General features: G+C 36.9%; 1 protein-coding gene across 1 annotated transcript in view; it reads right to left on the reverse strand.

Moving 5' to 3' along the window:
* galntl6 (polypeptide N-acetylgalactosaminyltransferase like 6) overlaps positions 1 to 18781 on the reverse strand; it is a 211814-nt gene that overhangs the window by 37965 nt on the left and 155068 nt on the right. Inside the window, exon 6 of the mRNA XM_051116816.1 lies at positions 2123 to 2308. Coding sequence (XP_050972773.1) covers positions 2123 to 2308 — 186 coding nt within the window. The remainder of the gene's footprint in view (positions 1 to 2122; positions 2309 to 18781) is intronic.

Raw genomic sequence — 18781 nt, forward strand, 5'->3', positions numbered from 1 at the left:
ACTATCCAAAGATCAGCATTTATCTGAAATAAAAAGCTTTCGTTACATTGTACACTATGCCACTCAAAAGCTTGCCATTCAAAATTAGAAATTAATACTTTTATTTAGCAAGGATGCTTTAAATTAATCAAAAGTGATGATAAAGACATTTATAATGTTACGAAAGATCTGTATTTCAGATTAATGCTGTTCTTCTGAACTTTCTATTCATCAAAGAAACCTGAAAAAAAAATCTAGGATCATGTGACTGGAGTAATGATGCTAAAAATTCAGCTTTGAAATCACTGGAATAAATTACACATTACAAAACATTAAAATAGAAAACAGCTATTTTAAATAGTAGAAATATTTAAAAATTTTACAGTTTTTTCTGTACTTTGGATCAAATAAATGCAGGCTTGGTAAGCAGACGAGGTTTTTTTGTTAACAAAAAAAAAAAAAAAAGCCTTATAAAATCTTACTGTTCATATATATGAAAACGTTGTGTTCAAAATGTACAAAACTGATAGAATACTTGAGTACATCATGAATACATTTTCCAACCTGAGTTTTTGGCTTATCCTGAATCACTACAGTACATCTATAATACGCTTTTATATTCAAACTATTTTAGACTGGCTCTATGGAAACCCATTACCTGCGTGATTCATCAAAGACACAAACAAAGAGAAGTAGCTCCGGCTATAATGTTCTTCCACAAGACGCATGCAGTTCTGTTTATTATCCACTAGAGCACCAAAAGGTTCAGACTGCATCTTTAATTTGTTTTTGTGATGCAGGTTTCCAGAGCATATAAGCTTTTGTAACGGCCACATCCAGACAACAGCCATTCCAACCTTACTAAAAACTGCAGACATCAAAGTACCATCATGAAAATCACAGACATTCTGTGTTAATAACTGTAACTTCAATGTTATTTGGAAAACCAATCTAGTCTGAATAGTGCTGTGGATTTACACTCCCTTAAAATAACCACTATTCATGACAGTTACACAGAATAAGGCAAGTAAGAATGTCAGTACTAGAAAATCCAAAAATCTACTCCAATTCCTATTATATGCTGTGGAATATGACAAAGCCATAAAAAACTTTGATTTTTAAAGCCAAAAAGGTTTCATTTCCCAAGGTGAGGACTTTGTATTTAACATAATTTAAAATAAATAAATCTTTGATTGATTACATCATTCACAGTGGTTCATGGGAGTGTGAGTTTTATTTATTTATTTTTTTAATTAAGGGTTTTTGATTATGGGTAATGTACTTTTTCCACCAGAAGTTTTTCCAACATTTTTTTTTTTTTTTGAAACCTTGTATTTGGTCAAACATCATTTATAAATAGTTCGGTTGCATCCTATCTAACGAGCGATGGTCTGACGAGCAGACCGGTGGAGCCCAGTCCTTCACATTACAGATCAGAGCTCTGTTTCAAACAGCCTGTGACACAGTACCTGCCGTGCACTTGTACATCAGCTCCACTCTAATCATACATGCCAGGCCGCATCCCAGCATGCCTCTCAAAGGCCATACACAGCTCACTGTAACCAATTAGAACTCGCCGTGCTGTGCCCACATCCCTGGGACGACCGCCTGATGCTCATCCCAGCAAAAAATAAATAAATAAAATAAATACACACACACACACAGATCAAGCCTACTGACTAAAAAAACAAGCTCGTATCAGATCAATAAGCGTCGATATGTGCAAAACATTTGCTGAAGTAGGCATTTTAAACATCTTATAACAGGGTCACGCGCATCAAAAGCCGTCTGGATTTGCAATGCTTATGTGGCGCAGCGGGATACACTATAGATTCTATCCTCAATGAGTCTGAAAACAAGAAAGGTTTTTCTGTGATAAAAGGAACAAGCCGCAGACAAGAAACAAGGAGATGGAGGTTTTTTTTTTTTTTTAATCAACCAACTGCAGGGGGAAGGACTTTGGACGGAAAAAAGCAATTGAATTTTGAAATTGCTAGATTCAAAAGAGAAAGATAAGCACAAAGAACATTCTGTGGGATTTTCAGTGGCTTGTGTTTTCTCACAGTGATAGGCATAAAAAACAGAGAGATCTGTGGGTATGTGCTGCCGCCAGGGTAGGCAGTTTTTTTTTATCTGGACTCACCGAGCAGGGGCGGCAGCCAGTTGATGTTGGCTTCGCAGTGAGAATCCAGGAAAGTAAGGACTTCTCCTCTAGCCACCGACGCTCCCAGCAGCCGCGTGCGGATCAGACCCTCACGCTTCTTGGTGCGCACAATACGGACCTTAGGAAATCTGGACATGTACTCCTCCAGATGTGCCTTCAGGTGCTCTGAAAAAGTAGCAGAGAAAAAAAAAAAGACAAAAATGAGTCTAGGTTTGTGTTCTGTTAAAAGGAAAAGGAGGGAGATTGATTGTGTGTTGCGGTGCAGTGGTGCGGTAATTTAATCTCAGAATTGTTTCTTCATTCTCGTGGTCCCATTCAAGGGCATTAAAGTTTAACACCCCATAAGATTCCACCGTTGTTAACACTTAAATGAATTGCTGAATATCTTCGTTTCTAGAATATTAATCAGGACAAACAGACCCAGTGTTAATTATTTGGCTAAACTTGGTTCAAATGCAGTGGTTCCACATGTTGGAAATGAGTTTTCTTAAAGGATTAGATCACTTCCAGAACATTTCCTGATCATTTACTCACCCCTATGTCATTCAAGATGTTCTTGTCTTCTTTTTCACTCGAAAAGAAATTAAGGTTTTTGATGAACACATTCTAGGACTTTTCTCCATATAGTGGACTTCAAGGGTGGACTTCAATAGGTTGAAGGTCTAAATTGCTCTACACGAGGGTTGTACAAGACCACAGCCGAGAAATACGGACAGTCATTTTCTTAAAAAAAAAATTAATTTATATATTTTTTAACCACAAATGCTCGTCTTAACCTAGCTCAACTTCACGCATTAGGTAACCACATTGGAAAGGTCACACGTGACAGGCGGAAGTACCGACTCAGTGTTTACAAAGCTAATGTGCATAGAAAGTCGAATGCCCTTTCTGAAAAAAGTTAGGGCCCTATGATTTCCGGTTGTGGCTAGAGGGGATACAGCTCAGACAGGAAACTAACAATGAAATGAATTTTTCTACCTATTAGATTGTTTTATTAACGTCTACACCTACTCCAACCCTAAACGTAGCCCTTACTATCTACAAAAGCAGTATTATTGTTGTACAGTGTGACAAAAATAACGGTAGATTGGTGTGCGCATGCCCAGTAGCCAGAGCTGTCTCTTCTTTAGCCTTTACCATGATTTCCACCATGCGGAAAACTCGGAAGGAATCGCGGAATCCAGTCATAAAAACGGAATTTACTGAATAACACGGAATGTCGGATTTATTAATCAAAAGTAGGTCATTACACTTAAATCAAACCACGATATGGATTATTATCTGTAAATATTAAGCCGCAAAAATACCATTTAAATATGGATCCTGCATGTTCTGCTTGTCTCTGTGTTAATGAATGGCGCATGCAGTTTTGTTTAACTACTATACACACACTGAAGCAAGCGTGATGCTTGCGGTGACTTCACCTTCTGTCGTCGTCTTCTTCTCTTTGAAATTTTATTGGCAGTTGACAAACAACAAAATGGTGTATTTCTGCCTCCAACTGGTATGGAAGCTTCTGTCCTCTCACTAAATGAGAACGTAAAAAGAGGAACAACATCTCCAGAACTGCTCTGACAGTTGCTTCACGAGCATTTGGAAAAAAATAAAACGGATTTCATAGGGCCCTAAAAAGGTAAAACAAAAGTTTTTCGCCCTACTCTGCGTTTCCAACGTGATTATGTAATGCGTAAAGTTGTAGACATGTATCACAGGCTTAAAAAGTATAAAAATGTTTATTTTCTTTAGAAAATAACAGTTCGTTTTGCTAGATAAGACCCTTATTCCATGGCTGGGATTGTGTGAAGCCCTTTGACGCTGCATTGAAAATGCAATTTGGACCTTCAACCTGCTGTTTCCCATTGAAGTCCACTATATAGAGAAAAATCCTCTAATGTTTTCCTCAAAAACCACGATTTCTTTTTGACTGAAGAAAGAAAGACATGAATTGCTACTCTTGGAATTCAACTTTCAATGCAATGTTTTTCAGCAAACAGGAATGCACAAACATCTTTAATTATGCTAACGTGAGGTAAACGCAAACGAAAAGTGAAACAGATGGAAATGGTAGATTTTCTCAGTGTTAGTCGGGTAGTGGGTAATGCATTTGACCTCTTTCAGTGACAGCACAAAGAAACAGCAAAGGCAGTCATTTCAAAAGGAAAAAAAAAATGGAGTGAAGTCTTATCTTTCCACACATTACTGTTTGTTCATTTTCAGAAGCAGCAGGAGTTTGCTGCAGCTTGTCGACCGTTTGCACATTATTCAAATACAAAGCATTAATACCTACACAAACTCAATCACCGCTTCCCAGCTGCTGTGTCTGTGCATGAGTGTGTGCATGTGTGTCCATGTGACTTTGTGTGATTAGATGCTTTGGAGGTACCAAATACATGGGCTTTGGATTACCACCAATAACATAAATCCATTAGGTGCAGCAGCCATGTGTTGAGGGAAGGTTTGAAATGGAAGGACCGGTGAATTTCTTCATTACACATAAAAGCTGTGAAGCAGACATCATTAAAGTTATGGACATGAAAAGAGTCATGCTTTGGCTATAAGGTTTGTGCACTATGTTTGACTTCAAGAAGGAATCGTTTATACATTTATAGACCTTTAAAGTTTTCCCTTTAAAGATGCTATAATGGTTCTTCCTGCTTTATGAATTCCAAAAGAGACATCTTCAAATCAAAACACTACATTTGTTCACACACAAACAATGTTTGACAAAATCTGTAAACAGCTGATATACATCCACAACAGCTGTGGTGTCTCTACTAGGGATGAGCATGAGCACTTGAGAACTAGAGGACTCAGAAATGACAGTAATGATCAGTAATTACTTTTTTCCCTTCATCCAATTATATACAAACATGTCAAAAATAATTTTCTATTTAATAGTTTCAATTACTTACAATGCATGCATAATTTCTAAACTAATGAGCATTTCATTGTCATGGTCACGCCTTAATTTTAACATTTCTATAGTGTTGCATCCTTCCCCCCCATGGGCACTTCATAATTTTGGACTATTCAGTGTCAGTTAAATCCCTCCTTTTTTGCCCCATTTTACCTGTATGAAAAAATATGCCTAATAATTATGCACATTTGAATGAAAGGAATTTTTCATTTTAAAACCCACCTTTCATCATGAACAATTACATATAGCTTATAAATGATTATACAAATCTTTATAGTAATTATTAAGATTGATGTGGTTTGTAATCAGTAAAATGTGGTTGAAAAAAAAATATATCTATATATATATGTCAGAATATCAACTTGCCTAAAAAATTATGCACATTCTGTCAGCTTGAAATTCAGAAACAATGTATGTAAGCTATAATTTCCACTGAAACCTAGGCTACGTCCACATTAATCCAGATATATTTGAAAACATTCATTTTCATTTTAAAATGCTCTCCATCGACACTAGCATTTTTCTAAAACTTTTACATCCACACTGAAACGTCAGAAAATGTTGAATTTGCTTTACTGCACATTCATACAGCCTCAAAAAAGCTCACTGAGATAATACAGACAAAACAGACATGATACATATTCATGCAGTTCTTCTGGCAGGATCATTTTATTCAGGAAAATATTTCACCATTCAATGATGCATCCAAGTTGCACTCACTTCTGATTGTACATCTGATCTAAAAAGCAACTGCCCTCATGTTTTGCCGCAAACAGCAATCACAAAAAGTGAATAGCACATAACAGGCACAATACTGGTATAAACATAGATACATATTGGTACAATATCCATCGAATGACTAAGCATGCGTCATCATTTTCAAAAGCCTCTGTTTTCACAGTCCACACTACAGTGCGAAAACAGCTTTTTCGAATTTATCCATTTTGGACAGCACTTTCTTGACAAAAATGCTATCAAAAACATGGATGGAAGACCAAAACGAAGAGAAAAAGATGCATTTTCAAATGAAAACACTAAAACACTACTCGCTCTAGATAACTTGCAGAATGTTTTTCATGTCACTCACGCCATCAAAACCATAATGTTCTCCTCTATTTTCTGATACAACCAGATATGTAAAACCAGAAGTGGTAAATTACTTCAAAAAAAGTAATTACAGTTACTAGTTACTTCTCACAAGTTAGTAACTGAGTTACATAATTATAAAAGTAACTAATTAGCAGGGTAATTATTGTGTTACTTTTTTAAAAAATGTTTAAAGATGTCAAATAACTTGGATGCGCCTAATATTAAATATGGTAAATGAATAAAACAACACTAATCTACACTATTTATATAATGTTATAATGTTGCTGTGCGACAATGTGAGAGGCACCTTCCAGGGGCTAAATATCACATTATTGGGGTTGTTTCAACCCGTGCACATGAAACACATCTTGCGGCAACATTGTTAATAGCAAGAAAACAATGTGCTTTTGTAAAATAAAAAAAAATAAAATAAACAGGGTGCACTCTCTGCTGTCTCGGTCTCCGTCATTTCTCTTCACAGACGCGTAGCCTAAATAAAACAACCTGAATCTCTGCTAAAACGTTACCCACATACATTGGAAATAAATGTATAGAAAGCTTGAAATTTCTACTTTAAAATAATGTCGAAAACAAATATTTTCTGCTAAAATAATCTGTATGATTCCAACGTGAGTGCCAGTTTTTCCCGCCTAAGCTCATCTCTAATGCAATCATGTCCACGAGACGCTCTGCTTTTCAAATTTTAAACATCCAAGTGAGACGCACAGACATGTAGGTAAATGCCCACATTGCCTCCGTAAACAAACGTGAACATTCATCAAGTTCATCTCGGCTACTTTTCGTTTCTGGAAGAAGACAGGCAGAAAGGAATAAGTCACAATTTACCTCAGAAGAAGAACACAACACGTATTTTATTGTATTCCCATTACTGAAAACCAGATGCGTCAATAAGGTCTTTGTTGATTGGTTTGCGTGACAACACGTCATGCAAATTTTCTGCATGGGATTGAGGCGGATTTCGCGCACTCGTGTCAGTCAAGTCACCCAATTTGCATCATTCACTTTTCTTGGTGCGAATTCATGTCTATTCGCGTTTTTGCATTGACTTTGTATGTATCTACTCACGCAAATATTAAAATTTACTTTTGGTCTGCACACACTGTAACTTTAAACATTGGCTCAACCATATTGCGTGAGTTTGGGGCGGGGATGTTTGTCTGAATTAGTGGCAAGACAAATAGGGGAATGTTCAGAAAACCTGTGTGAAAACAACCAATAATTCTAAAAATATTACATTTAATTTTGAAGTAACACAGTGATCTGTTGTTTTTCCCTTTTGTTTTTAAGGGAGCATTTATTTAATAATAAACCCAGTGTGACACGATATTTACACAATGATGTCTGCACACCTCCAGAGAAGACCCATTGTGTCAGAAACGCAGCACCGACATATTTATTTTTAATATGGCAGCGAAAAGATTGGCAACTTAATGATAGTAGCACTTCAGACCCTCAGAGAGATTGTGGTTTGTGTACAGAGAGCTCACTGCAGGCCCCCGATGCAATTATAAACAACCCAAACAGAGCAGGACATCTGTGATGAAAAATAAAAGAGTATATTAGCCGATGGGGAGACAGTATGTGGGGCGTTCATCTGGTGAACGTCTAACAGCAACGAATGTGTGCGTGCTTGTTTCTCTTGTTTGGTTCTTTCAGGCCAGAGGCCAAACTCACTTCAGGGAACCTCCAGCTGCATCCTCACTGTCTACTAAACTCCGACAAAGTCACCTGCCAGCGCAAAAAGTTGCATTCAACCCTTTCTTTTTGTTGCTTTCCCTCTCGCTCTCTCTGTTCTTCTCAACTCCCAGGGTGTCTGGCCTTCAAACAAATGGCCCCAATAAAAGTGACAGCCTCAATATGAGTTGCCACTGCACTCTGATCCCACTGAGCTGAGGTGGGGAGGAGACTCGCAAAACTTTTCCAGGCTGTTGTTAGTGTAAGTGGCTCACAGAAGCGAAAGTGTCGGTGGGTTTTCTCTCTCTCTTTTTCCATGTCCTACGAGCGCTTGATTAAACGAGGTCATAAATCATTGGTGCTGATGCGTGGCAGGCCGAGCGGCAGGGAAGGAAGTGACAAATAAACAGTTATGAGGAAAAGGCAAAGTTTCGTATCCCGCTGGCATATGGCTGACAAGCCATGATGAAGGGCAGGCGCATTCTCTGCTTTGATGGTTTGCAGACAGACCTCTCTGGGCCACTACTTTCCCAACCTGGGTGGAAAATTTCATTTTTCTCTTTCCCTGGTGGTCTGTCATTAAGACAGATGGTCGAGAAGCACTTGCCCTGTTCAAGGTTCTGATAGTTTTTGAGACAGACGCACGTCTTCCTGCTGTACCCTTCAAATCACATTCAAATCAACACTGGTGAGATGTGAGACTCTCTGAACGGTGCTTCATTAAAGCTTGTTTCTTTGATACGGGAGCTACAGAGGGTGCTAAAATTACCATTGTGTCTGCTATTCGAACTTAACGAGCGAGGGATTCACACCAATGAGTCACTTGCTTTAATTGTTGCTGCGTTACTGGATGAACTCACTTAGAACCGTATTGTTTTACTGGTGCGGTAAGTATTAGGCAGACAAAAGAATGTCCCTTATTATCAGCTGAGAGGCATAAAAGATAATAATTGCGGTTCTGACCAAATGGTGCCCTTTGGTATCCTTTTTTGCAAGCTATCAAAGGACACTGATCTTTAAAGTGAGTTTCTAAGGTTATTTTGGGGGAGGGGTGGCATAATAATACATTTTAAAAAATGTTGTATACACAGAGAACATTTAATAGGGTCAGGACACACAGTTCAGCCACACATACACAATAACAAAGAACAATGTGAAAATCTTGCTTTTCAAAGACCTCACAAGAGTTCCAAAGTTAATTAGGAGCATAAACATGCAAGCCTGTACAACAAAAGCAGCTGGATGCAAGACATTGTGTGTGTTTGTGGATGTTTGTTGTGTTATGTGCAATTACAGACACTGTAGAAATGCTGCTGAGAAACTAATATAAGATTTATTGTAATTAACCACATATGTATTCTACACTGAAGCAGAGCAGATTTGTTTTGCTTCAGAATGTGCTATGTTAAAAAAATAAATAAATAATCATTTTTAAAAAGCAGCGGACATGCAAATAGTGATAGATGCTATTTGTACCACTGTGCAAAAGCTTAGGATCAGTAAAATTTTTAATGTTTCTTTTACAGTAGTTTCTTATGCTTATCAAATATTTTTTGGGACCTGTGCTACGTTTTACAGGATTCTTTGATAAATAAAAAGTTAAAAAGAACAGTGTTTATTTAAAACAGGAATTTTGTGTTACAATATCCACTACTATTCAAAAGTTTGGGGTCAGTAATTATTCAGCAAGAATATGTTAAATGGATAAAAGTAATTAAAATACTTATATTGTAAGAAAAAGTTTCTACTTTGAATAAATGCTGTTCTTTTTAAGTTTTTATTCATCAAAGCATCAAAGAAAAAAGTAGCACAAAAAATCAGCATATTAGAATAATTTCTGAAGGATTTTGCGACACTGAAGACTAGAGTAATGGCTAAAATTGCTGTAATATTTCACAATATTACTGTTTTTTTCCCCTGTACTTTGGATCAAATAAATACAGCCTTTATGAGCATAAGAGACTCCATTAAAAAACATTAAAAACCTTACTGATCCCAAACTTTGGAGCAGCAAGTGTAATCAGCAATTAGATGGTATTTACACTAACTAAAAATAGCGATGGATTCTATTTATACTCAGTGATGAGAATAACGATGTTATAAATAAACGGTATTATTAGCGGTATTGCGTTTTTCACTGAAGCTGTTTTCATCTGAGTAGGCGCTCTCTCAGCCATAATACCTGCAAAGCTGCGCATCGCATTGTGTTCTTCTTCTGAGGTAAATTCTTGCTTATTAGCCGAGAAAGTAGCCGAGATTACCTTGATTGATGTCTACATCTGTTCATGAAGGTGATGTGGGCATTTACCTACATGTCCACGCATCTCACGTGGATTACTTTATCAGAGAATATTTGTTTTCGGCATGACTTACTTCATTTGAAAAGTAGCCATTTCAAGCTTTCTATACATATATTTCTAATGTCTGCAAGGTAGGTATTCGCTGAGACTCAGGTTATTTTATTTACATGTCTGTGAAGAGTAGTGATGGAGACCACGACTGCAGACAGGGCACCTTGTTTATTTTCTTTATTTTACAAAAGCAGACTGTTTTGTTGTTATACACAAATAAGTAGACCCTTTGCAGTTTTAAATGATATCTTCTTCTTATGTGTACATGTACATTCTTTTCATGGTCATCGGTGCAGTCTTTGACCCTGGAGGGTTGTTGTTAGTGTACAATGTTTTATTCATTTAACATATTTAATTTTGGGGGCATCCAAGTTATTTGACATATTTTGACTTTTTTTTAAGTAACACAATAGTTATTTTCCCTGGTAATTAGTTACTTTTATGATGATGTAACTATAACTAATTACCTTTTAAGGTAACATGCTCAACACTGTTTATACTATGTACAAATAGTATTTTCTTAATAATATTAGTTGGATGCTATTTATATTACTTAGTGCAATTAGTGGAAGATATTTGCACCTCAGTATTGTAGTACATTATAAAACAGTATCCAATAATGTACTGTTTAAATGATCATTTTTATTAAAATTAATAAATGGATGCTGCCTTATTGGGACAATGGACTACGCCTACCCCTAACTCTAACTGCAAAACGTGCGTGAGGCATTTATCTACAATTATTTTATTTTTTTATTCTTTATTTTCCACGTTTCGATTATTGTAATTTTATTGACGATAAATACCATTCCAAATTGTTATGTGATGTGAAAAGGGAGAACAATGAGTTCGGCAAAAAGCGGATTCAAACTCGGGTCGATTATGTCAAAAAGCCACTGCTTTGCGTATAGTATATATGCGATTTCTTTGATTTACGATTTAATTAATTTACCTTACTTATCCTGGGTGTGTAAAATCAATTAAGGCAAGTGACGGTTGCTGTTTCCGACATGATATATCACTGGGATATCTGTCTTGGCATGTTGCATCACTCACTAAGTATTTCTTCTAGCTAGCTGTGATTTAGCTAGTGCAGGCTTGGCGTAATGGACTCATTACAGTGAATGAATTAGCTGCTTTGTCTCGGGACACGTGTCGTTGGGCTCCAATAATGCTGCTGACGCTGTAGTCAGGATTCGTCTGTGGCCCCCAGAGAACAGGCACAGAGAATAAAACATCCGCTAAGCACAGGCACCTTGAGCGCTTCGTTGCCGCTGCATTTATTTATAATATACTGTATGTTTTTGAAGCCTGCCGTTGGCCAGTGTGTGAATAAAAGAAAGGCACCCGCCCCCTTATTGCCCTGCTTGTTGGCTCCAATTTACTCAACCGCCGTTTTCCTCAGGGGGGGAGATACGCACTCCCTTGAACCGTTCATAAATCCGTCTCTGCAGCGAGATCAATGTTCAGACTCAATCCCAATTTATTACATTACCGCTGTAAAGAGGAGCAGAAAATGAGGCCTGCGCAGGAAACCCAAAGGGATCCTGTACGCAGAACAAGGGAATTGTCGAACAATGCTTGACAATGTGGCAAATGATTTTGTTGTAGCAATAAGCCTGTTTCAAATGTCAGGAGACGCATGTTGAGTGTGGTCATCAAAGCAACAAAAAACACTCTGAACATTTCATAATTCAACAGACAAAATAACAACTTCAAGACAACTTTTAAGCATTGTTCCTCTCTGCAACACTTAGCATAAACCTCTTTAGATTGCCTTCAAGATGCCGTTAGCTAATTAAAATGCGAGTCCAACCTCAATTAAAATCGAAATTGGTATTGAACACAAAGTAAATAACTTGCTGACCATCAAATGGTTTTTAGTTTTACTTTTAGGAAACTCATTATGTACCAAACAGTGTTATTTTGACACAGTTTTTGTCTTTTCACTAAAAAATCCCTAAAAATCAAATCAATATTTTATCATGTATTATTCATTTGTCAGTTTTACTAAAATGGCATTCAATTTCACTATATGGTAATGACATTTTAGTGACGAGTGCTAAATTAAACAAAACATACATTTTATATATTAGACATAACAACATTTAACAAAAATGTGTGAAAATCTCCTTGTTGTGGGATCTGAGCTGCTGTGTTCATTCAGTTTCATTTCATGGAGCTCAGGCAGAGCAATCCCTGACATTATGGACTATGACTGGATAATGTGAAACAATTATTAATCTCTTTCTAGATTTCACTTCCTCAAATAACATTGTTAAGGCAATATTAATATCTTTTAGTCTAAGTTGTCTTGTCATAGTTTCATCAGCAGTATATTTTAATAGAACTGTTTAATTACCATCATGATCTGAATTTTTTTCTTGTCTTCATTATCGCTGGAAAAATCTAAAGACTTTATTAACAAGCTTTTTATTGGTAATTTTATTGATTAAGATCAAAATTAGAGAACAGCCTATAATTTCCTAAATTTCAAGGCCACTGCCTAGTCCTGTTTAAAGTTATCCTAACAGTATCAGAAGGGCATATTTCATAAATTAATTATGTTCTGAAGCACAGTATAAAAGCATAAATGAGATATTTAAAAAAAAGCTTATTAAACACTAACCGATACCTCAAAGTTATTGGTGTTAATCTGGCACCTAGTGGAACAACCCCTATTTAACTGGCAGCATTTCTTCAATTTTCACTGAGATTACAAGATGGCGGGCTGCTTTAAGGTAAGTAAAACCCAAACAGCAGGTTTTCCAGACAAAGGCCAAAGAGATGACCCTTTCAGCCACTGCAAGATAAGTTAGTCATTCCAAATTTGTGATTTCTTGAATATGGCAGGTTTACAATGACACTAATTCATTCAAGTCTCCCAAAAAGGCTGGTCGTCCATGTAAGACTAATGCACAAGAAGACAGGATAATGCAGAGACTCTCAATGGGGAATCGGTTCAACACTGCAGCTGTAATTGCTTGCCAGTTCAGTGCTGAAAAGAGTAAGGATCTGTCTCTGCATGTTTAAGAGAAGTCAGACTGAAAGTGCACTCTGTAGTGACCAAACCTCTCATCAGCATAAAGAATCAAAAGGCTAAGCTCACATTTGCTGAAGAGCATGTTGTGTGGAGAGAGGAGAACTGCTCCAAATTTCACTTTAGTGATAAGAGCAAGTATAATTTTTTTGGGTCTGATGGGAAACATTTTTTTCAGCATCACACTGAGGAAAGACTGAAGCCCGAGTGCATAAAGAAGTCAGTGAAAAGCTGAGGAGGATGTCCCCATCACACTGCAAAACAGGTACAGCACTTCCTTGAAGCTAAGAACACTGAAATAATGAAATGGCCGGGCCAGAGTCCTGATCTAAATCCGACTGAAAATCTCTGGAAAATCCTTGGCGACAAAGTTTTGGCTAAGAAACCCACTACTGTTACCGAACTATGGAAGAAGCGAGCACAGTCTGAGAAACTAGTGATGTCCTGCAGCCGCAGATGTGCTAAAGTCATTCAAAACAAGGGCCTCTACACTTGCTACTAATTTCTGACACCTGTAACCTTCCAAAATTTTAGTTGTAATCTTCTTTTGTTCTACAGTAGTTGCTGTTCTCTAATTCTGATCACTGTGTTTTCCACAAAAGTAAGATTTTAGTTTGACAAATGTTAGTATACCCACAGCTAATATTCCTTTACATTTTGAGCAATGAAGATCAACATATTATACAAAATCAAGTATTTATACATTTCCACTGTATCTTTTTAACAGTGGTAACAGATTACCAAATAACAGGCAAAATACTACAGTACACATTTCCTAACCATAAACATGCATTTTCAATTTTCTATTGAACTTTCAACACAATCAATTTTAGAGTATGAAAGGACGAGGTCTTTGAGGGTATAATTACAGGCAAACCTCTACTCAGTAGTAAGAATATTATCTGTCGCTAAAGGAAAGGTCTTTCATGCAACATTAAACATCTCATATTGAGGAGGAGGGAAATAAAAAGAAGTTTTATTATTTTTCTGTATTCTTCTGCCTGCTGAACAAGAGTCAGAGACTCCGGGAAACAGAAGACCTCTGAGGTGAAAAGCTTATGTTGGGTTTTAAGGTTAAAGAGAGACATTCACAACAGCCTGCTGTCTAGAGGATTCAACACAAGATTACAGGACTCCGGGTTGAGTAGGCGGCATATTCTGTTTAGGTACATGTCTACAGTTCCAGAATAGGCTGTTTTCTTCTTCTATCATTTTCGATGCATTTCAAAGTCAAACACTTCTCAAACTTTTACTCTGAGATGTATTAGCCTATTCAAAGGTCAGAAAACTTAAATGATGAAGTGAACTGACCATAGTTTCTCCGTGGAAGTGGAGGAACTGTGTGGGCGATAGCATTAAAGACGAGGTATGCGCTGACATGCGAGGACAGCAATTGATATTCCTCTGACAAAGTTTGCTGCGTAGGGTGTATGATAATTAATTCGGCTTGTGTTCCAAACATAGCCTAAAAACAAAGATTAGACCTGGATCCTATTGATCTGGCAACTTTGTTTGCCTGTGGACGAGAGCAGCAGGAATAACTGTCAAGGCAAAGAGAGATGTGACTTCTCCATTGTAATGACCAGCACCTTCTCCATGCACTCACCGCCACAGCCATCCAATCAAAGGGCAGGTGGGTAATTGGCCAGGCTATTGTTGGTGAGGCTAGACAGCGGCAGCCAGCGTAGAGGTGAGGCCCCTCCATTAGCCTCCCTCCAGTCCTCTCATAGAGCCCACATCACAGCGTCCGTTTGTTTATCGCTGAGGGGGAAATGCGGCCTCGCTCTGGACGCGGCAGGAAGCGCACGCCTGCAATGGTTCCTCATTAATGGAGAGGCTGCCTCCACACGAGGCAGGTTTTGTTTGAAAGATTCACCGGTCGCTCAATGCGGCTCTATTAAAAGAGACAAGGTCATTCATCTCGGTGTGGAGCGGAAAGCACGTCAAGCAACAATGAAGCACTACACACGCTGATTACTAGCCAAACAACCCGCTTCCCATTCTCTCCGGTGAAAACACGGTGAGCGAGACACACGTAAACTAGAATTAATGTCACTCTGCCCATTAGTATGGTGCATGTTTGAAAGAGGACCAGACAATGACAATTTTTGCAACATCAAGGACAAGCAGTAGCTATTGTTTCATCAACACAAACTAGATGGAACATTTCCAAAAAAAATCAGCAATATTTGTCATATTCTTGTGTGAGATGAAACCTGTAATGTAACTATAAAGTTTTTCTAAAACCTAGCTTAAAGGGATAGTTCACCCAAAAATGAAAATTGTCATTAATTATTCACCCTCATGTCATTCCAAACCCATACTTCGCTCATCTTCGGAACACAATTTAAGATATCTTTGATGAAATCCAAGCGCTTTCTGATCCTGCATAGACAGCAATGCAACTGACACATTCAAGGCCCAGAGAGGTAGTAAGGACATCGTTAAAATAGTCTATGTGACTATTGTAATAAATATTTATTATTTGAATTTATTATATTATTTTATTTTGTGTATTTGAACCAACTATGACTATGATTTTGAGATCCATCATTTCACACTGAGGACAACTGAGGGACTCATATGCAACTATTACAGAAGTTTCAAACGCTCACTAATGCTTCAGAAGGAAACACAATGCAGAATTATGCTAGGTGTATGTAAACTTTTGACCTCGACTATAAATGTTCAGCAAGCTTTATTTATTTATGGCTGAGATTCTTGCATTATTAAGAATACATCAGTGGTTCCACCGTAATTTTATGAACCTATGAGAATACTTTACAACAATTACAACAATACAACAATTTTTTCTCTTCCATGTTGGTCTTTGCCACGCGTTCAGGAGAGTACCACGACACGTACGTGTGGTGCTGCTGACGTTGGAGCCGACATGATCTATCCCTTTATCCTTTTAACCCTCAAACACAGAGACAGCTGCCCGCGGCTAAAAATAACTATTGTTATTAAATATCTAATAACGTTTGAACCGCTCATCCAATCTGAATCTGAAACCAATGCATTTCGTTCCTCTCAGCCAAGCAGGAATGATTGTTGATGCTTAGCCCCACCCCCGTGCCCAGATTGGTTCAAACTGTCATCTATTCAACAAATAAACATAGTTTTTGGACTTTTGAACCATCAATTAGCATGTTTCTTTGGAAATCTGAACAAACTCAAAGTGAAAGTAAAGTACGTTGTGTGTGCATGAAAACAAACACAAAATAGCACATTTGCATGGCAGCACTCTCTGAAAAAGCACAGACAAACACGACAGAGCACTTTGACACAAAACAAAACCAAAACAAGGATGAAACAGCAGTACATATCCGGTAATGAGCTGGAATTTGTTTTCACGTCGCTATGCGCTGTAGCGGTAAAACGCGAACACAGCCAGTGGATTGATCCATTTGACCGTTATATTATGGTAATTCTTTTCATATAGTTATCTGAACAATATCTGTTGCACTCTGTATATTTTCTCTCATTTTGTGTGTAGTTTGTGAATCATTTGCACTGTTTGTATATTTGTTACACAAGACCATTTGTGCAATTGTTTTCACTACTTGCTGCACTGTTTGCGTTTGTTGTTCATACTCAAAATATATTTCTCTGAAAAAAAATTCACCTTTTATTTTATTATTATATTACTGTATTTTCTTATTACATAATACTGTTTCCATTTACTTTACTTCCTAAACATTTTTGAACACATCTATATTGTCAATAAACTAAATAGACCTCTTTTTCACTGAAAAGCGCACGTAACAATATTGATGGGCTATAACTTGCTTGGGGAATGTTATATGTAGAAATTTTTTTTATTTTAAAGTTTAAAACACCCAAATACAACTTTCTAAAGAAAAAAATCCAACCTTCATAACTTTCTGTTTGAGTGCACAGTAAAAAACCTCCAATTGTTGCTTGTGATTTGCTTAAAATTTTGGAAATTCGTTCATTCTTAGAGAAGACAAAAGGAAAACTGGGCCTTTAAATTAGCTAGACTGAAACTTTGAAAACACTTTTTAATGTCTTTATGTAGGTTTTGAAAAAGTGTTTTGGCCATTTTTAGGATAAGTTTAAATTAAGTGTCTGTTAAAAGGTCGAAAGAAAAGGTTTTTAAACCAAACAACACCCCCCCTCCTTTTTTTATGAAGATTTTCATGATAATGAGTGAAACCACATGGCATTTTACATCCAAAATTATCCTTATCCTTAATTATCCTTCATAAAAGCTACAATTTATACAATATTTTAAGAGATATGTAACAGTCTAAACATATGAAGCCATTTCCCAGTTTTTGCACCACACGCCTCTGTAACTAACATTTACATGGCATTGTGGAAATGTGGGAAAGAGAGAGAGAGAGAGAGAGAGAGAGAGAGAGAGAGTTTAACCTGAAATAGATTCAAACCTAATACAACATTGCATAGACTAGCAAGTATCCAAGTTTTGGCAATCCAATGAAGCAGAACAGGTATGGGCCTGGACTGTTCTTAGAGGGGAGACCCCCTGTGTGCTGATGGAAATGGTGTTAGTGGGGCCAGCAGGGGGCATTCACTCATTCAATGCTTTGAGTTCAGAATGTTTCAAAAGCTGTGAAAAGTCTTGGACCTTACAACGGGATGTGAAACTTGCTGCAAAAAAAAAAAAAAAAAAAAAAAGTTTATAATACTACAATACTACAATTATGTCTTGAATCAATGCTTTTTTTATTGCACAGGCTACTTGTTTTAAACTCCAGCTTCATTAAATTTATTGAGGTTTACAAAGAAAAAAAAAGACAAATATTGTATGATTTTATGGCCAGGGCACAGCAACATAAAAAGTGCATTCTGCCATCTAACAGCTAAAAGTGGACAATACCATTTAACTGTACAATTGATTAAATATTGAATGCATATGAATACACATTACAGTTGAGGTCAACAGTATACACATTGCAGAATCCGCATAATGTTAATTATTTTACCAAATTTTAATTATTTTTCATACAAAATGCATGTTATGTCACAGATAAATTCAAATAAAAGATGTTTACATATAGTACACAAGAGAAAATAAGTTGAATTTATAAAAATGATCCCATTCAAACGTTTACATATGCTTGATTCTTAAAATAACGTGTTGTTACCTGAATGATCCACAGCTGTTTTGTTTTGCTTTGTTTTTGTTTTGCTTAGTGACAGTTGTTCACGAGTCCCGTGTTTGTCCTGAACAGTTAAACCGCGTGCTGTTCTTTAGAAAAATCCTTCAGGTCCCACAAATTCTTTGTTTTTTTGTGTATTTGAACCCCTTCCAACAATGACTGTATGATTTTGAGATCCATCTTTTCACACTGAGGACAATCGAGGGACTCATATGCAACTATTACAGAAGGTTCAAACGCTCACTGATACTCCAGAAAGAAACACAATGCAGAATTCTGCAAGGTGTATGTAAACTTTTGACCTCAACTGTAAATGTTCAGCAAGCTTTATTTATTTATATATTTATTGCTGACAGTTTTGCATTATTAAGAATACATACTGTTTTCTTAATACAA

Source organism: Labeo rohita, chromosome 1 (genome assembly GCF_022985175.1).
Source record: "Labeo rohita strain BAU-BD-2019 chromosome 1, IGBB_LRoh.1.0, whole genome shotgun sequence".
Classification (NCBI taxonomy): domain Eukaryota; kingdom Metazoa; phylum Chordata; class Actinopteri; order Cypriniformes; family Cyprinidae; genus Labeo; species Labeo rohita.